At 44.0% G+C, this 15,544-nt stretch overlaps 1 protein-coding gene across 1 annotated transcript in view; it reads right to left on the reverse strand.

The window, feature by feature from the left end:
• The window catches only part of LOC144106567 (ATP-binding cassette sub-family C member 3-like), a 159,690-nt gene that overhangs the window by 64,297 nt on the left and 79,849 nt on the right, over positions 1-15,544 (reverse strand). Inside the window, exons 15-18 of the mRNA XM_077639412.1 lie at positions 14,992-15,168; positions 13,861-14,028; positions 11,633-11,814; positions 9,556-9,631 (exon numbers count right to left, since the gene is read on the reverse strand). Coding sequence (XP_077495538.1) covers positions 9,556-9,631; positions 11,633-11,814; positions 13,861-14,028; positions 14,992-15,168 — 603 coding nt within the window. The remainder of the gene's footprint in view (positions 1-9,555; positions 9,632-11,632; positions 11,815-13,860; positions 14,029-14,991; positions 15,169-15,544) is intronic.

The raw sequence follows: 15,544 nt of genomic DNA on the forward strand, positions 1-15,544 counted from the left end.
CACGGTATTCTTTAAAGGTCAAATGCAATGAAATGTTTCACCCCGTAAAATTGTTTTATAATAATACTTCAAGAAAGAGCGCTAAAGACAAAAGGTAGAGTTCATAATAGAAGAGAGTGCGGCAGAAATCACTCAGAGAAACCGTCATTTTTCAAACTGGACAAAGGGCAGCCATTACAAATAGCTAGGAATGACGTGAGAACAGGAACTCAGGAGGTCACTGGCGCTCTGTAATAGTGGTGTTCTTGCTGCTCGGTTGTGTCCATAGGAGCCGCGATGAGACAGGCGCGCGTCACAGCCGTGTAAAGTAAGCGACGCAAATGCCGATCGCATATATTTACAGCTCTGTGAACGAATCGCCACCAAACAGGGCGACTTTTTTTGTTTTGTGGCGTCTGCTGGCGTCCATGGTTCACTGAAGACAAATTTTGTTGCTATAAGAGCATTCGCTAAAACTGAGCTTCCGTCGAGAGTAATCACAACCGATGTGATGTTCACACTAATTTTCACCAAACCAGGCAAGGGCACTACAAAAACACCACGTGAAAGAAAACAGATGCACCTTTTGCTGCACAAAACTTCTGCTTCAAGCACTTATGATGCTCCAACACGCGTGAGCGTTCTTTCATTAGGTATCTACGGAGAGCTTTCGCATGATAATGTCACCTAAAATTTCGGAACATTTTTCTACAGCAGCACAGTAGGTCACCCAAGCCATATTTCAGCCACTAGGCTTTGAATACACGCCGACAGTAATCAGTTTATTCTCAGGGATTCCGGCCTAAGAAGATTCTGAGTGGTCAATGCTTATGTCATTACTGGTAAATTGTTTAACGACGTGACATGCCGCCAGGTGCAAGCATTGTTTGCTCTGGAGTTTTTAAGTGCTTATAGCTGCATCACCGGTTTTCTAAGAAGAGTGAAGCATTGTCACGATTAGTTTAAGGGCGTACTAAACATATCAGGAGGTGCAATAGTGGAACAAAAATTTCGTTGTGTTTCGGGTTTAACGTCCGCTGACATCGCACAGCATTCGGCCGTATTTCATTTCTGTGCCGTAAACGATACCGCAGGCCGCTGAAAGCAGGGCGAGCACTGCGGCGTTTCAAACCGCAAACATGATCCTACATACGAAGAGAGAGATACTGAAGTCAATTAAAAAAGGGAGGTGCCTGAACGCCAAGGCACAACACCTGTCGCGAAATCTGAGACGAGTATTGGCTACAGCCGAAGATGGCGCCTGCACGCGCTGCCAAGAGGAGGCGATGCTCCCTGAATTCTTTTTAACGCGTGCTGGCGCCACCACCACTTCTTCGGAATGTGGATAGATCTTGGCACTCGGGTCACTGCCCACAAAAGCCGCGGAAAAGCTTGAAATTAAGAACGGGGTGGAGCGCAATTAGTAGGTCCTCTCAGATCATGAACGCAGTTCACCAATATCCCTCAAGAGGAAAGTATGTAACCGCTATGAATAACCGGTTTTCAGTTGTAGGCTACAAACGTTCAGGATAACAAAACGAGTTCAACTGAGGACCACGCAGCGACATAGGGGAAGGAAAATGTAGGTTGAACGTTAACACACAGGAAGAGGGCAGAGTGGGTCAGGAAACAAACACGGGTTAATGGCATCCTATACGAACTAAGAGGAAGAGATGGGTGCGAGAAGGGCATGTAGTGCGAAGGCTAGATAGCCGATGGTCCACGCAATATCAAACTCGCAAACTATCCTCTCCGGTGTACCCCAAGGCAGCATTCTGGGGCCGCTATTATTTAATGTCTACATTAATGATATATTTTATGCTCCTCTCGCTGTACACATAATAGCGCATGCAGACGACCTCACAATGCTTGCCTCTGGTAATACAGAAACTGACCTACTAGCACTCGGCAATCAGTTCTTAAAATTCCTGCGTCAATGGTTCTTTAAGAATTTCCTAAAAGTAAACATTACTAAGACGAAAGCAATATTATTCCGAGCTAAAAACAGAATGGTGCGTGCAAATCTCGACCTTTGGTTAGCAAACAAAAAAACTGAGGTCGTGCCAACTGCGAAATGTCTTGGCGTTGTTTTGACCGAGTCTCTTAATTGGGATAAACTTACTGAGAAAATGTGCTCGAGAATAAACAGGATTAATGGCATCCTATGTCGCCATAGGCACACACTTCCCACTTAAGTGAAAATATTAATTTACAATGCATTTATATTGCCACATATAACTTATTGTCTCATGGTCTGGGGGAAAACCACCAAGCAAAATCAAATGAAAACTCTAATTGCTCAAAAGCGAGCAATTAGAATAATAGCTAATGTGCCGTGGTGTACTCATACGGGTACCTACTTTGCAAGGTTTAATATCATTACAATCTCAGAGTTATTCCCATTCAAGTTAACCTCTATGTAGAAAAACGCTGTTTCCATTAATAATGAGTTTATTTTATCAAGTTTCAACTTGACTCGTTCGATTCCATCGTACAATACACGGAACAAAATGTCATGTTGCGTACCTTTCTGCCGCAGCACATACGGTAAGCAGTCACTGACATATAGTTTATCCCATTACCTCAATATTCTGCAAGAGAACAACATAATACTTGAAGAGACTTCACGGAGTAAATTAGTGACACTTATTGCTATGTTTGAATGTACATAGCTCGTGATCAGGACATATATATAATTTTGTGTACTTCAGACAGTATATATATAGTTTTGTGTACCTTCATTTTACTTGCATTGTATCTCGGGTGATTGTAAATGTTCCCTGTACATAGAAATGTGGATTACTTTTTGTGAAATAACGTCCAATGATATTAGAGGCGTAGCTTCATGCAAATTTCAGATGTAGATACTTTGTACAATGATATTAGAGACGTAGCTTCATGCAAATTTCAGATGTAGATACTTTGTGGCTGTATTTCTTTTGTGTTTGTGAGTGCACTCTTCCACTGTTGTTGTGATCAGCTGCTGGGCTATACACCCCGGCAGAGGGCGCAGGGTGGCTCTCAAGCTGCAACAACGCAGCTTTTTGCCTTGCGTCCTTTGTTGCTGATGTAACCTTGAGAGAGTTAATTATATATATATATATATATATATACAACCTAAAGGAAATGAGGGGCCCGTTTGACAAATTTATGAAGGGAGCCAATAGTCACCGAAACCAAGGTCCATAGGGAAACGTTAACTTTTTTTTAATGTGTTACACTTATCAGTGGGATAATAATACTTAGATTAATAAATCGCTTAAAGAAAATTTCTTATAAAGCAGCAGAAAAAACAACCATGCCGCCGCCGGTGGGATCCGAACCCACGACATATTCCGTTATATATATATATATATATATATATATATATATATATATATATATATATATATATATATATATATATATATATATATATAACGGAATAGATTCTGAGAAAAGCCAATCATAGCAGGGGCAGTAGAAAGTTAGGTGGGCGGATGACATTAACAAGTTCACGGGGATAGGGCGGCCTCAGCTGGAACAAGACATGGTTAATTGACGAGATATGAGCGAGGCTTTCGCCTGCATTTGGTGTAGTCAGGCTGATGATGATGGCGAAGCAGCTATCAGCATTTATTAGACGTGATGGAGCGCACTACGCCTTTCCTGAAATGCATATAATTGTTACATCCACTCTCGACGAGAGGATGAATGGTGAAATTTAGTGCGCTAACACTAAAGCCACTAATCTAAGATTTTGCCGATGTTTGTCTCAAGACTCTAGCAGGTGCCCACCAGCCAGTGTCGGCGGTGGCAAGCTGCCTACCAAGAGCAACTACTGCGACCAATCAGTAAATTTACTGCCACCTGCCACGGTGGGCACTTTCCTCACAATCAGTCGGACAGGTTGTGATGACGCCAAAAGGTCACGCTTTCTCTTCCGATTTTCTTCTCTGCCGATTTTTCATGTATTAGCACGACAACCCCAATCTCAGATTCGCCGATGTTTCTCCGAAGCGCCTCTCCATCACCTTGAGGTTGCTCAGGAAGAGGAACCAGAGTCTCACAAACTTAACCGGTGGCAGCCACTGCCATTCTGGGGTGCCGCATCTCTTAACGGCTCCACCACTGCGCAGGATTGGTATGAGGACTCTTGAGATGTGTGAATGTTAAGTAGAGAATGACCCTTTGCTCATGCGTGTACTTGAACCCATTAACCCTATCGCGTCATACCATTAAGGTGGTTCTTATGTGCGATTACGCTGGTCTTTGAAGCCTGCTAGTCCTTGAAAACCGAGCTTCGAACCGAAAAAGAAGCGAAAAACGAAATGCTCGCCCACCAAATTCGCATTTGGCGTAGCCATGCTAAATCGTCTACCATTTCTCTTGATTTTTCTCTCGGTAATCCTCGAAATATCGCTGTATGTGAAAAAAACAAAATGCTGCGCATTCTCGCGTTTCCTTCAATATAGAATTATAGTGATATTTTTTCGTGTTATAGTCTTTATATGCTATACTATGCGGATGATCACTGCTTCCTCAAAGCACTGAGGAAGAGAAACTTTGTGGCTTGCAAAAGTCGGGCTTGCTACCATTGTTTTAATTTGACACCTACGAAAAAATGGGGAGGGTTTTGTTCGAGTAGTTAAAAGAAGATGCAAAGAACTTAGCACTAACAGTTCAGACAGACTGCGCACAGTGGCGTACAAGGCAACAGTGAATATAAAAATGGGACATATGCAGCAAAATTGTGCGAATCACGAAGAAGTGATGGCTAAAAGCGAAAATATTGTCACGGATTGCTTGACGTAGAGGCCAGCGGCGAGCAATGGTGCGAGCAAAACAGGCGGGTCGGCAGCGGCCACCCAGATAAAGCGCATCTACCACCTGAGGCGACGAGGTGACTGAAGCAACCAGGACACTGTGGTGTATTCGGCGCCAAGTGATGGCTCATCGTCCGGCGATGGGTTCGTACCCGTGGTTAGCAAAAAGGCCAAGCACCGGCCGCGCAGACAAGCCGAGTCGTCCTCATCAAGCCCGTAAACGGTTATTACGGCACGCAGTGCCGCGCCCCATGCCGTCCTGATTATGCCACAGCAACCAACTGACAATCTGAACTTCCTAACAGGTAAGCCACATCTATGTTTCTGGAAAGCCTCGTGCCAGGAGAGGTCAAAGACATGAGAGTGAACCCCAACAAAAACGTCATTGCCATTGATGTAAAGGAGCAGAGCGCACTAAAAAGTTTTACGGTCGTCACAAAACTCGGCAATTTCGGCGCACGCACTCTAATGCTCCAAGACAGTGGCACAACGGCTAGCGTAAGTTACAACGTCTAAACCGCCGTCTGTGACGCGCGTTTGCCCCACCTTAATCAAGCAGGCGACGAACAGCATTTCAATAACCATGTTCAGCACCTCGGAAGGTTGAAATGCATCAAGCTTGCCTTCAACGGTGACTGTATAGCATCATACGTAAAGGTCGGGCACTTTCGACACCCAGTTAGACCTTTCGTACCCAAGCCTCTGCAGTGCATACAGTGCTTGAGGATCAGAGACATGAGCGGTGTCTGTACCAACTCCATCGTGTGCCCGATATGCTCTTAGCCCCACAGCGGCGACATTTGCCGCGCGACTTCCTTGATATGCGCCGACTACCGTGACCTTCACGACTTGCATCAAAAGTCTTTTCCGCCTAAGGATTGAGCGAGTGGTAGTGAAACAAATAGTGCGAGACCATTAAAAGCACAGAGACCGCTGCAAGGGTGCGACGACGTCGTTCGCGCCGCCGAAGATGCTCAAGGAAGGCAACGTCCTCTGAAGGGAAGGCCTCAAGCGCCACTGCAGCTTGTCCACCTCCTCGAACAACTGCACTAAATCAAGGAAGCCCGGCGTCTGGTGACGCCGCACTTACTGCGTCTGATATTATTTGGCCACACCTACCGAGTCTTGCAAGCCCGCTGGGTCAAGGACGTTGCCGCACTCCCAATGTCCAACGCCCACTATTGATTCAGACAGCATCCAGGATCCGGGAAATAGCCAAGATCTGCAAGTGATTGCAATGCTCACGGCCTAAATGAATGTCCTGCGTGCTCTGCTTTCTAGCCTGTGCACGCCAGCAGCACAAAATGAACTACACCCATTTCTGGCGGCTCAAGTCAATTGCAACCCATTGGGCTGCAGTTGAGTCTAGTTGAGTTGGGCCGCAGTTGAGTTCATCAGCCATGATCCTCCACATGAATGGACTTTGCGGTACCAAAGGAAACCGCACTGGTTTGTTACCTGAGAGCGACAGACTTGAGGGTACAATTCTGACTGTGCTCAGGCTCCTTCTTTCTTTCTCGTTTCAGATCCCTCATCCCTCTTCCCCAGTGCATGGTAGCAAACAGAACACCCTTCAGTGTAATATCCTTGCCTTGGTCGGTCCTTTTTATCTCTCTCCGTCCAGTCCATTGTGTCTTCTGGCGCGGACGGGTGCCGAGTCTTGGGCGAACGGCGAGGTCTGCTATTGCCTTGCAAGCTGGGGCACAGTCGGCCGGCGCGGACCGCAAACAGGCGGCCGACGAGCAAGGTAGACGCTGGGCGCCGAGGCTCCAGTACCAGGGTTACGAAAGCAACCTCTTTCAAGTGTTACCAGACCAAAACTGATCAAGAGAGAATTGCATGATGGATGGTGTAGTAAGATTTTATGGTTGCAGGCCTCGTGCAAAAGCTCCGGTACGCGCCACTGTCCGTTTCGTCTTGTAGGAGTCCGCGAAAATATGTTTATCACCTAAATAACAGCTGCCCTAATACCGACGTATCTGTGGAAAACATGTGCCCAACCGACGCAGCACCAAATCAACAGCCGTGTTCTCAAGGAGATAGCGGAAATACTAAGTTCATAAGCTCGTGTTGGTAACAGCATATAGGGCAATTAATAGTCATCATCATCATGAGCCCGACTACGTCCACTCCAAGGCAAAGACCTCTCAAGTGGCTCTCCAAATAACACTGTCCTTTAATAACTGCGGCCACCGTATTGCCGCAAACTTCTTAGTCTCATCCGCCCACCTAACTTTCTGCCGCCCCCTGCTACGCTTGCTTATCTTGTAATCCACTCCGTTACACTTAAGGACCAGCAGTTATCTTGCCTTCGCATCAAATGCCCTGCTCACACCCATTTCTTCCTCTTGATTTCGACTAGGATGTCATTAACCCGCGTTTGTTCTTTCACCCATTAAGTACCTGCCGCGGTGGCTCAGTGGTTAAGGCGCTCGACTACTGATCCGGAGTTCCCGGGTTCGAACCCGACCGCTGCGGCTGCGTTTTTATGGAGGAAAAACGCTAAGGCGCCCGTGTGCTGTGCGAGGTCAGTGCACGTTAAAGATCCCCAGGTGGTCGAAATTATTCCGGAGCCCTCCACTACGGCACCTCCTTCTTCCTTTCTTCTTTCATTCCCTCCTTTATCCCTTCCCTTACGGCGCGGTTCAGGTGTCCAACGATATATGAGACAGATACTGCGCCATTTCCTTTCCCCCAAAACCAATTATTATTATTATTATTATTCACCCATTCAGCCAGCTTCCGGTCTCTTAACGTTACACCCATCAATTTCCTTTTAATAGCTCGCTCCGTTGCCCTTAGCTTGAGCTTAACACATGTCATACGGTGCAGGCTCAAAGCACGGTTACGATACTCGTTCTTTTCTTATCACACTGCAGCTATTCCGGACAATTTCTAGGATTCAAACAACAATTCTTGGGAATTTAGATTTTTAATGGTAATTGCACTGTTAAACCGGCTTTTGCATCGACACCTTGTCGAAGTTGTCACTGCTTTTCTGAGTCTAGTGCTTTTCAGTGCATTTCTTCAGCGCCTACACTGAAGTTTTGCGCTGGAAGTGCGTTCAGAATTAATAATCCATAGTATCACAGTTGTCCAATGAGTTCACAGTGCTGTACAGGTGCCCACTGGCTGTTTGTGAAGTAACTGGTGGTCGTAAATAATATTGTTATACAACGCGCAGAGGGCTTTCGAGATAAGGTTGCTCTGTCCATCGTTTCTGTGACTGTTTTTAACATTGCGGTCTAGAACAAGCAGCAGGAAAACTGTGTTTTGTCAACCTTGGCTTCAAAATGGAAGGGCGCTTGCCCAGTGCCGCTGGCAGCAAATGTTCCTGGCAAGCGAGCTCATTCTCGCAGTTGCTGTCACTGTGGCCATTATGAAGAGGTGGACTAAGTGTCGACGATGGTGCTAATATAAATGTTAAATTTCTGATGTATTCGAACGTCGAATGTGACGGTTACGACGAGGAGCAGGTAGTGCCCGTGCGTGCAATATTTTTTTGCGCTTGTACAGAACGACGTCTAACACGCGACATATTGTGACGATGCGTATTTCCATATCAGTAGTACGAATGCCAGAACCAGCGGTCTCATAACTGTTGCATTCACTTTGCGAAAGTTAACTAAAAACAGCTTTTTATTTTTTTTTGTCTGAGCGATCAGGAACTAATAAAACAAGAAACTTTGAGAAGCAGATGCTCATGAAAAAATAGAAGTTAAATAAATTGGAGATAAATTTTATCATTTTTACCGCAAGCAGTTCGAGAGTTAAAGGTTCAATAAAAAGGTTCAATAATCGCTTATATTCATTTGTCTGATATTCTATGCAATTCTATGGTACATTTCTAAGAGCAGATTTTGCAATTGATATCAAGGTCGCTCGTATTTCCAACAACTATTTTTCAAAACACTTTTGAGGAGTATTGAACTTGGTGCGCTTTTCAGCTCAATAGAGAATATTTATTTATGTGATAAGTATAAATAACACGGGTATATGAAAAGGCGATGCTACCGCAACATTGATCACCCGAAAAATTCGAACCGGGCGAAACTAGCCAAGAGGCAGAGCTCGCTGTGGTCTGCTACTCAAGCTGACTCATAGTGGACGCCCTCCGGTAACCCCCATCAGTCCCACTTTGGTTTGATATATACTGCCCACTGTGCCCTATATTTCACCGATGCAGGCAGCACGTGAGGGCCAATGTCAATCAGCATTTCTATTAATGATATGGAATCGATACCTGTTCTACAAGCAGCAAGCTCAACTTAGGCTAGCTCACGCGCTCCACACAGAGGCTGAGCTAGACTTTAGAGCGGCTGCACCAGCGCGAACCGCCAGCGTGGGCCGAGCATCATGTGCGGCATAGATAACGTGTCTCGGCTGCAGCAGGCGACCCATATAACCCATAGGGCCGATGTCGGCCGGATATGGGCCAATGTGGGCAGCCCGAATCACTCCGACGCAGCCAGCTTATCTGTGCTTCTAAGTGTGCCCCGCAATGTAAAGTAGAGAGAGCCCGCGTGAAGTCGAGATCGCCGTTTTTGGGTGGTCAGTTATGGCTTCCAATGGTATGGTAATTCTATGCAGTTTAGGTCCTTGTGAGAGTCAAGAATTTGTAAATTCGTGTATTGAAGTTACTAATTTTAAAACTCTTACACATTGATTAATGGGTTGCTTCAGGCTTGCATTCATCACTTTCCGAAACGCACAAATCGTCTGGGGTGTTCAAGATAATTTCAGTGCTTTATTATTGTTAGGAACTGCTTACCTTCTGTGATTCTCCAATCTCATCACCAGTTATTCGCCCAACATTTTCGTTTTCTTCCAGTCCTTTTGTGTATACACTGAAAAAAAGGTTGCGAGCATAGAGGACCGCGGACCGAAAACTCTATATGCATACTTTTGTACGTATGAGCACTGTTTCGATGTTGCTTACGAATTTGGATGCGCAGAAGAAAAATTGGGATCCATAACGAGGTGTGCTGGGTAAAAGGTAGGGAAATCGGCTTTTTAAAGTACGGTCGTACTTAAAACGGCGCGAAAGTTTTCTTGGCCAGTGTTAACTGGTAATATTTTTGAGCTTCCCGAAATAAAATCCACCCTTTTAAATGAGCGCTAGTTATAGGTAAACCTGAGCCAAAAGTGATTTTTTGATTTTAAACTTGAAAATTCTATGGTTTGTGAAGGACACATCCTCGAAAGGCGTGCATGTACGAGAATTTCAAAACATTTAAAACAGTTCAAGCCATGCCAATCCTCATTAAATTAGACTTGTCTGAAGACAGGCATGACTGGCTTGGCAGTTATTGGCTGCAAAACAGCAAGAAAATTGTGAAAATGTATTTTCATGCGATAACATGTCATACGAGATGTTTTCACGAAAAATTTTCTCGATTGAATGGTTGAGGTTTGGTAGAACTGGAGCGTGTTTCCCATGTTTGATTGCGATGGGTTCGTTTCCTTGTTGTTCGCTGCTGTTTTGTGCATTTAAAATACAATCGTTAGATAGCGGTGCCTTGTCTTCCCAAACACTCCATGGAAAAACTTCGGGTTTTGTGGGTACCAATATGCTACACCACATGTGGTGTGAGGCATTGCACGGGACCGTATGCAAAGCGTCATGGTAAATGAAGCTAAACATTCAGTTTTCAGCCGATAGCAAGAACGAGAGGAATAAAAAGGCACATTGCAAGAAAGATTTTGTAATGCACTTTGAAGAAAATGATACAAAAACATTTCCCAGCAGCAAAAGCAATACTTTTGTATAACCATGAAATACTTTGCAGAACCAATTGAAATTTTCATCGGCATTCTTTCTGACAGGTTTTAGTACATCTCTGCTGCAAGCACTAAAAGCAATTAAAAAGCATTGGCAAGCATATCTTTGCTTTGTACAAAAAAGTTCTTTGGCAGGAATCACAAGCTTTGGCCATCCATGACCAAGAAATTTACGTTGAGCAATGGTAAAAGCGATCTTTATTTAGTATACTTCAAGAAAGCCCCATCGTGGGGAACAGATAGAAAGAGGTCCAGTGCTAGAGTCAAAAAGCACTTCTGAAAAATGCTTTAACAAAGGAATTGACAAAATTATGTTTTCATAACATCAGGCTTTTAAACGAACTGTGCATGCTGGATAACGATGGTTTAGTATCGACAGCTCGGCAAATAAGCCGAAATTCATAACTTTATATGCGCAAAAAGAAACATCTACAAGGAGGAATCACATACACAAATTGAAGCTCTTTGTCTTGTGTTCATGAAATTCTCTCTTGCTCGTGTTTATTCCTCGCAAGATCAAATATAAACATCCATGACCTTTACATGCTAACTGCAAATTCTGAATATGTTTTCTTTGAACACGTTTAGCCCGCTCTTTCTCCGTTTGCAGCAGAACGCACTATGAAAACGTAATCGACAAAAGAAACGAGAATTAACAAACGATCAATGCGACTCATGCGGCAGACTTTGCGCAAGCCTTAGTGTTCCCCCCGTATAAAGGAGCCGCTAGCGCTGACGGGTTGAGACGGTGCGAGCGGATGGCGTCCGTCAATCACAGTGTGAAATGCCGTACCCCTTCTGCACACCTCCCTCCCTTGGGCTCCGATTGGCAAAAGTGGTGTCCCTCTCTCTTTCCCTATCTGTTGCCTCCCATCCTCTCTTCCTATTCAGTCTCCCACTTTTCATTTTTCTCACTTATTTCTCCTAAAATAGAGGGGATTTCGTTTCTGCACTTTGCATCCTCCCCATGAAACACCAATTATGCCTAATTTTACTATAAGTATCATTGAGAAATGGTTCACTCGTAGGAATCAGAAGACGCCTTCCTGTATGAAGAAATAACTCACTTGTTTCCATTTTGAAGCTGCGATTCTTGGTGTTCAAGAGCTTCCCGGAAGTGTTTAGGCGAATCTTGGTCATTTATAAGGTTTTCTAGATTTCTGTACACCCTTATACGCTTCCGATCCACTAAGACTAGTCTGTCCATGTACCGCAAAACGTTTGCTTGGTTGCACACCATAATTCGTGTCTGAAAACAAAGAAAACGTTCTTTCTAATTTTTCGATAGGCGCGACAGCACGTTAGTCATGAAAATTTGTTCAAAGTAATCCATAAATACGGCCAAAAAGAAGTACGTTTAAAAGCTTTCATATCCAACAACTGTTCTACGACACAAAAAATGGCTTCACGCAGTGGAATCGAGTATAGACAGCCTCTAAGTGACTGATCATACGCGACGAACAAAAGAATATTTACGCCTGCTGAGTTTGTATAATTTCTTCTTCTGTATTGCACATTTTTATACTGCCGTTTAAAGCAGGCGGCATTGCACCTGTTGACGAAACTGGGGACAGGCACCTTCCATATAGCCTAAATTCTTGATGTTTTGGGTAAGATTAGGATTAGGAAAGCTTAAGATTAGCTTAAGATTAGGAAAACAATCTTTTTTTTCTGTAGATGAAATATGTAACTGGTGAACTTAATGTTTTGGACTAATCTCTGCCTATAAGAGTTTAACGAGTATGTCAGACACTGATTTTATCAACAGTACGATAGCAAGCGATGGCTTTAAAATATAATGACCAAAGTTTTTTTCAGTGAATGTTACCTTTGTGGTCTTCGACAACGCGAAACTTTACGCTACTCTTGAAAGTGCATCCCATGCATTACGTGACGCTACATCAGTGACGAAGCAATTGATACCCTATGACTGTTGCCTAAGCGATCGAAATAGCGGCTATTTATTTGTCGCCTCATTGGACTTGTTATAAAACATCTAATATCTTTACCTTAAGTCCTGAGCTATCATCTTAATTGTGCTGAAAGGAACGTTTGCTATTTCTTTTCTAATAATAAAGGGGACGCTCTTAATCGCCAACAGCTTTCTTTGATTGAACCGCTTAGGAAGGGCGGATCGAGACCATTTCGACATAGTATCTATAGGGATAAGTTAGTCGATATCAGACGCCACTCATCTGGGAAGACCTCGATATATGCAGCACTGCGCGAATTATCAGATTTCGTGCTTTTTTTATGGTATCAAGGAAGTTTATCAGAAACTATCTCTTGTAAAGCTAGTTGTCTTAGAATATCCGCTTTTACATGATATTGTGTGCAAATCGCAAGTGCACTCTTATCATTGTACGTAGTTTTCACAGAACTCAGGACAGAGTGGCGGGAATTAAATAGATATCGAGAATAACTAGCTGCGCACATGCAAGCACGTTTCCCAGATGGAATGCGTAGAGACGGTTTTGAAATTAGACAGTGTTGCCAATAAAAAACCTCCTTAGGTAAATTTGTAACAAATTTTTCAGTCTTGACGTCATTCCGATAGTCTTGAGTGCGTCACACATGGCCATAGTTTCATGAAAAGCGTTTATTGTACTTGCGTCAGTCATGCCCACTATGTCATATATGCAATCCTAAGGAGGGCCACGTCAGGTATATAAAAACGGCTCTTTACAACTGCGGTAGCAACTTGAGTGTTCACTGGACTCTCCCTAGCTTGTCGTAAATATATCTGCATTTGCGCTCAGAGAAAATCACTTCAACCGCTTTGACAATGTACAAATTTTGACTAGCACGTGCCCTGTCGTGCTCAGAAGAAGCCGGCCGGAAGAATTCGTGAACACATTGATAGCCACGGAAGAAATTACAGTTCCGACTTGTTATATATCGAACTAACAATGACCAGGAAGTTCTTACAGAGCACAGAAGGAAAACAGATGCGAGAAGTAAAACGATGCAGCATCGCTTTGAGATTTTCTCGATAACAAATATAAGTAGGAGACAATGCGTTCTGCACACTTTCATTTTATATATGGTAGATATTTAGTATTTTTCTCGAAGACATACCTGAAGAACATTCCGAACTATTAACTGTAACCTCGAGCTGAGTTTTGCCCATCCTATAGCAATTTGAAGAGAATAACAGCAGCAATTTAGAATCCATTTTTAGCAGTGCTTTCTCTGAACGGTTAGCAGCAAATGGCTACTAGCGTTGTGCGAAAAGGCTACTGACTCGCAGTGTTTGTGTAATAAGGAGCTGGTTTCTTGGAAACCGAGCACTTGCCTTATCAGCGAGCAGGCCCCGATTTCCGATGGCATTCTTGAAGACGCGCCTGGCCACCACGGGGTCCAGGGCGCTTAGGGGGTCGTCCAACAGGTACACATCACTACTGCTGTAGACTGCCCGCGCGATGGACACGCGCTGCTTCTGGCCGCCGCTCAGGTTGGTGCCCTAGAGACGGCATGAGCCGATAATATCGACTTATAGGGGGAGGGGGCGGGGAAGCGTGTATATGGTGCGTTCCTGGAAAAAATGGCTCCAACCGCTCTTAAGCAAACACCCACGCAATAACAAAACTGCGTTGCACTGCTATCATATACTTCAACTGTCTTCAATATTCCTTTTAAAACTAAAATGCTAACTCCGACCACAATACCGTTTCCGCTGTGGTTTCATGAGCATCTGTATCATCATCATCATCATCAGCCTTTCGGCGCCCGCGGTAAGCTTACGAGTCATATGAGGCTAACTGCGAAGAGGGAAAGGTGGACACCCTGCGCCAAAAACTCTCGTTATAAGAGCCGCTGTGCTGCCTTCTTGTCAGTATCACCCGTGTGACTGCGTCTTACGTGCACAGCCATAATAATCAGTTCCTAAGTGTTCCGTTGCTGCGTACCGTATGCGCCGGGCTTCACCTCGCCCAAGAAATCAAGACTGCATAGTGCACATTACAATCGATTCGATCAGAACTGCTTCACATGACGCCCTTACTGACCCAAAGGCAATGTGTCTCGAAAATGTGCACATTTCTCAATAGTCTCAAACATATATTAAAAATTTCTTCCCTCAATGGCACTCACACAACTTGTAATTTGTTAGGTATTTTCATTTAACTTGCATTTTTGCTGCCCGAGGATAACTGAACTGGTTCTTTTGTTAAGAACCAGCTCTTCGGCAATATCACTTTTCTAATTCAGCAAGTTCCTTGAATGATTTTGCTACCTACTGTAATCCGATCTCTACAAAATGAGGGCATACAGTATGAGTTTTCTTGAGAGACTCCGATTAAAAAACGTGCTGCCCATCAATTTCGTGCTACAAAAATGCGAGAGTTTGATACAAAAATTAATTTGGTGATTTTGATTGTGCTTGCACACAGTCGTCCGGGCCGCAGTTTGATACAACACACTGTACCTTTTCACCGACTTCGGTCGTGTCTCCAGAATTCAGCCTATTGATGTCGTCCACGAGTTGGCAGCTTTGAAGAACTTGGTGATAGAAGTCTGAGTCCATGGGCCTACCGTACAGTATGTTGTCTCTGATGGTCATATTGTGCAGGATTGGCAGCTGTGGAGCGAAGGCTATCCGTCCCTGAATGGAAGAAGAATCGACTTGACTAAAGGAGCACAACAGCCGATTCATCTCAGCTGAAGTAAGCTACCTATCATTTGAGGATCAAGAAGCAGAAGTTTCGTGTTTTCAGCCTAGACACGCTAGCGGGTGATTGAGCTATTTATATGTAATTTATTCAATCACAGAGCTTTAAAGTCTTTTTATATAGGCACTAATGAGTATACTCACGAACTGCACATCTCCGAAAGCGTATATTGGATTTTTTTATCAACGCGGCGCATATATTATCTTGGATGACATGTTTATTGTTAAATTGCGCTGTGTATTCGCTACTATTCCTAGCATTCGCATTCCTAATTCTTATAGACTTGAGTGGTTTTGTATAACGCATGAA

Source organism: Amblyomma americanum, chromosome 10 (assembly GCF_052857255.1).
Source record: "Amblyomma americanum isolate KBUSLIRL-KWMA chromosome 10, ASM5285725v1, whole genome shotgun sequence".
Taxonomy (NCBI): Eukaryota; Metazoa; Arthropoda; class Arachnida; order Ixodida; family Ixodidae; genus Amblyomma; species Amblyomma americanum.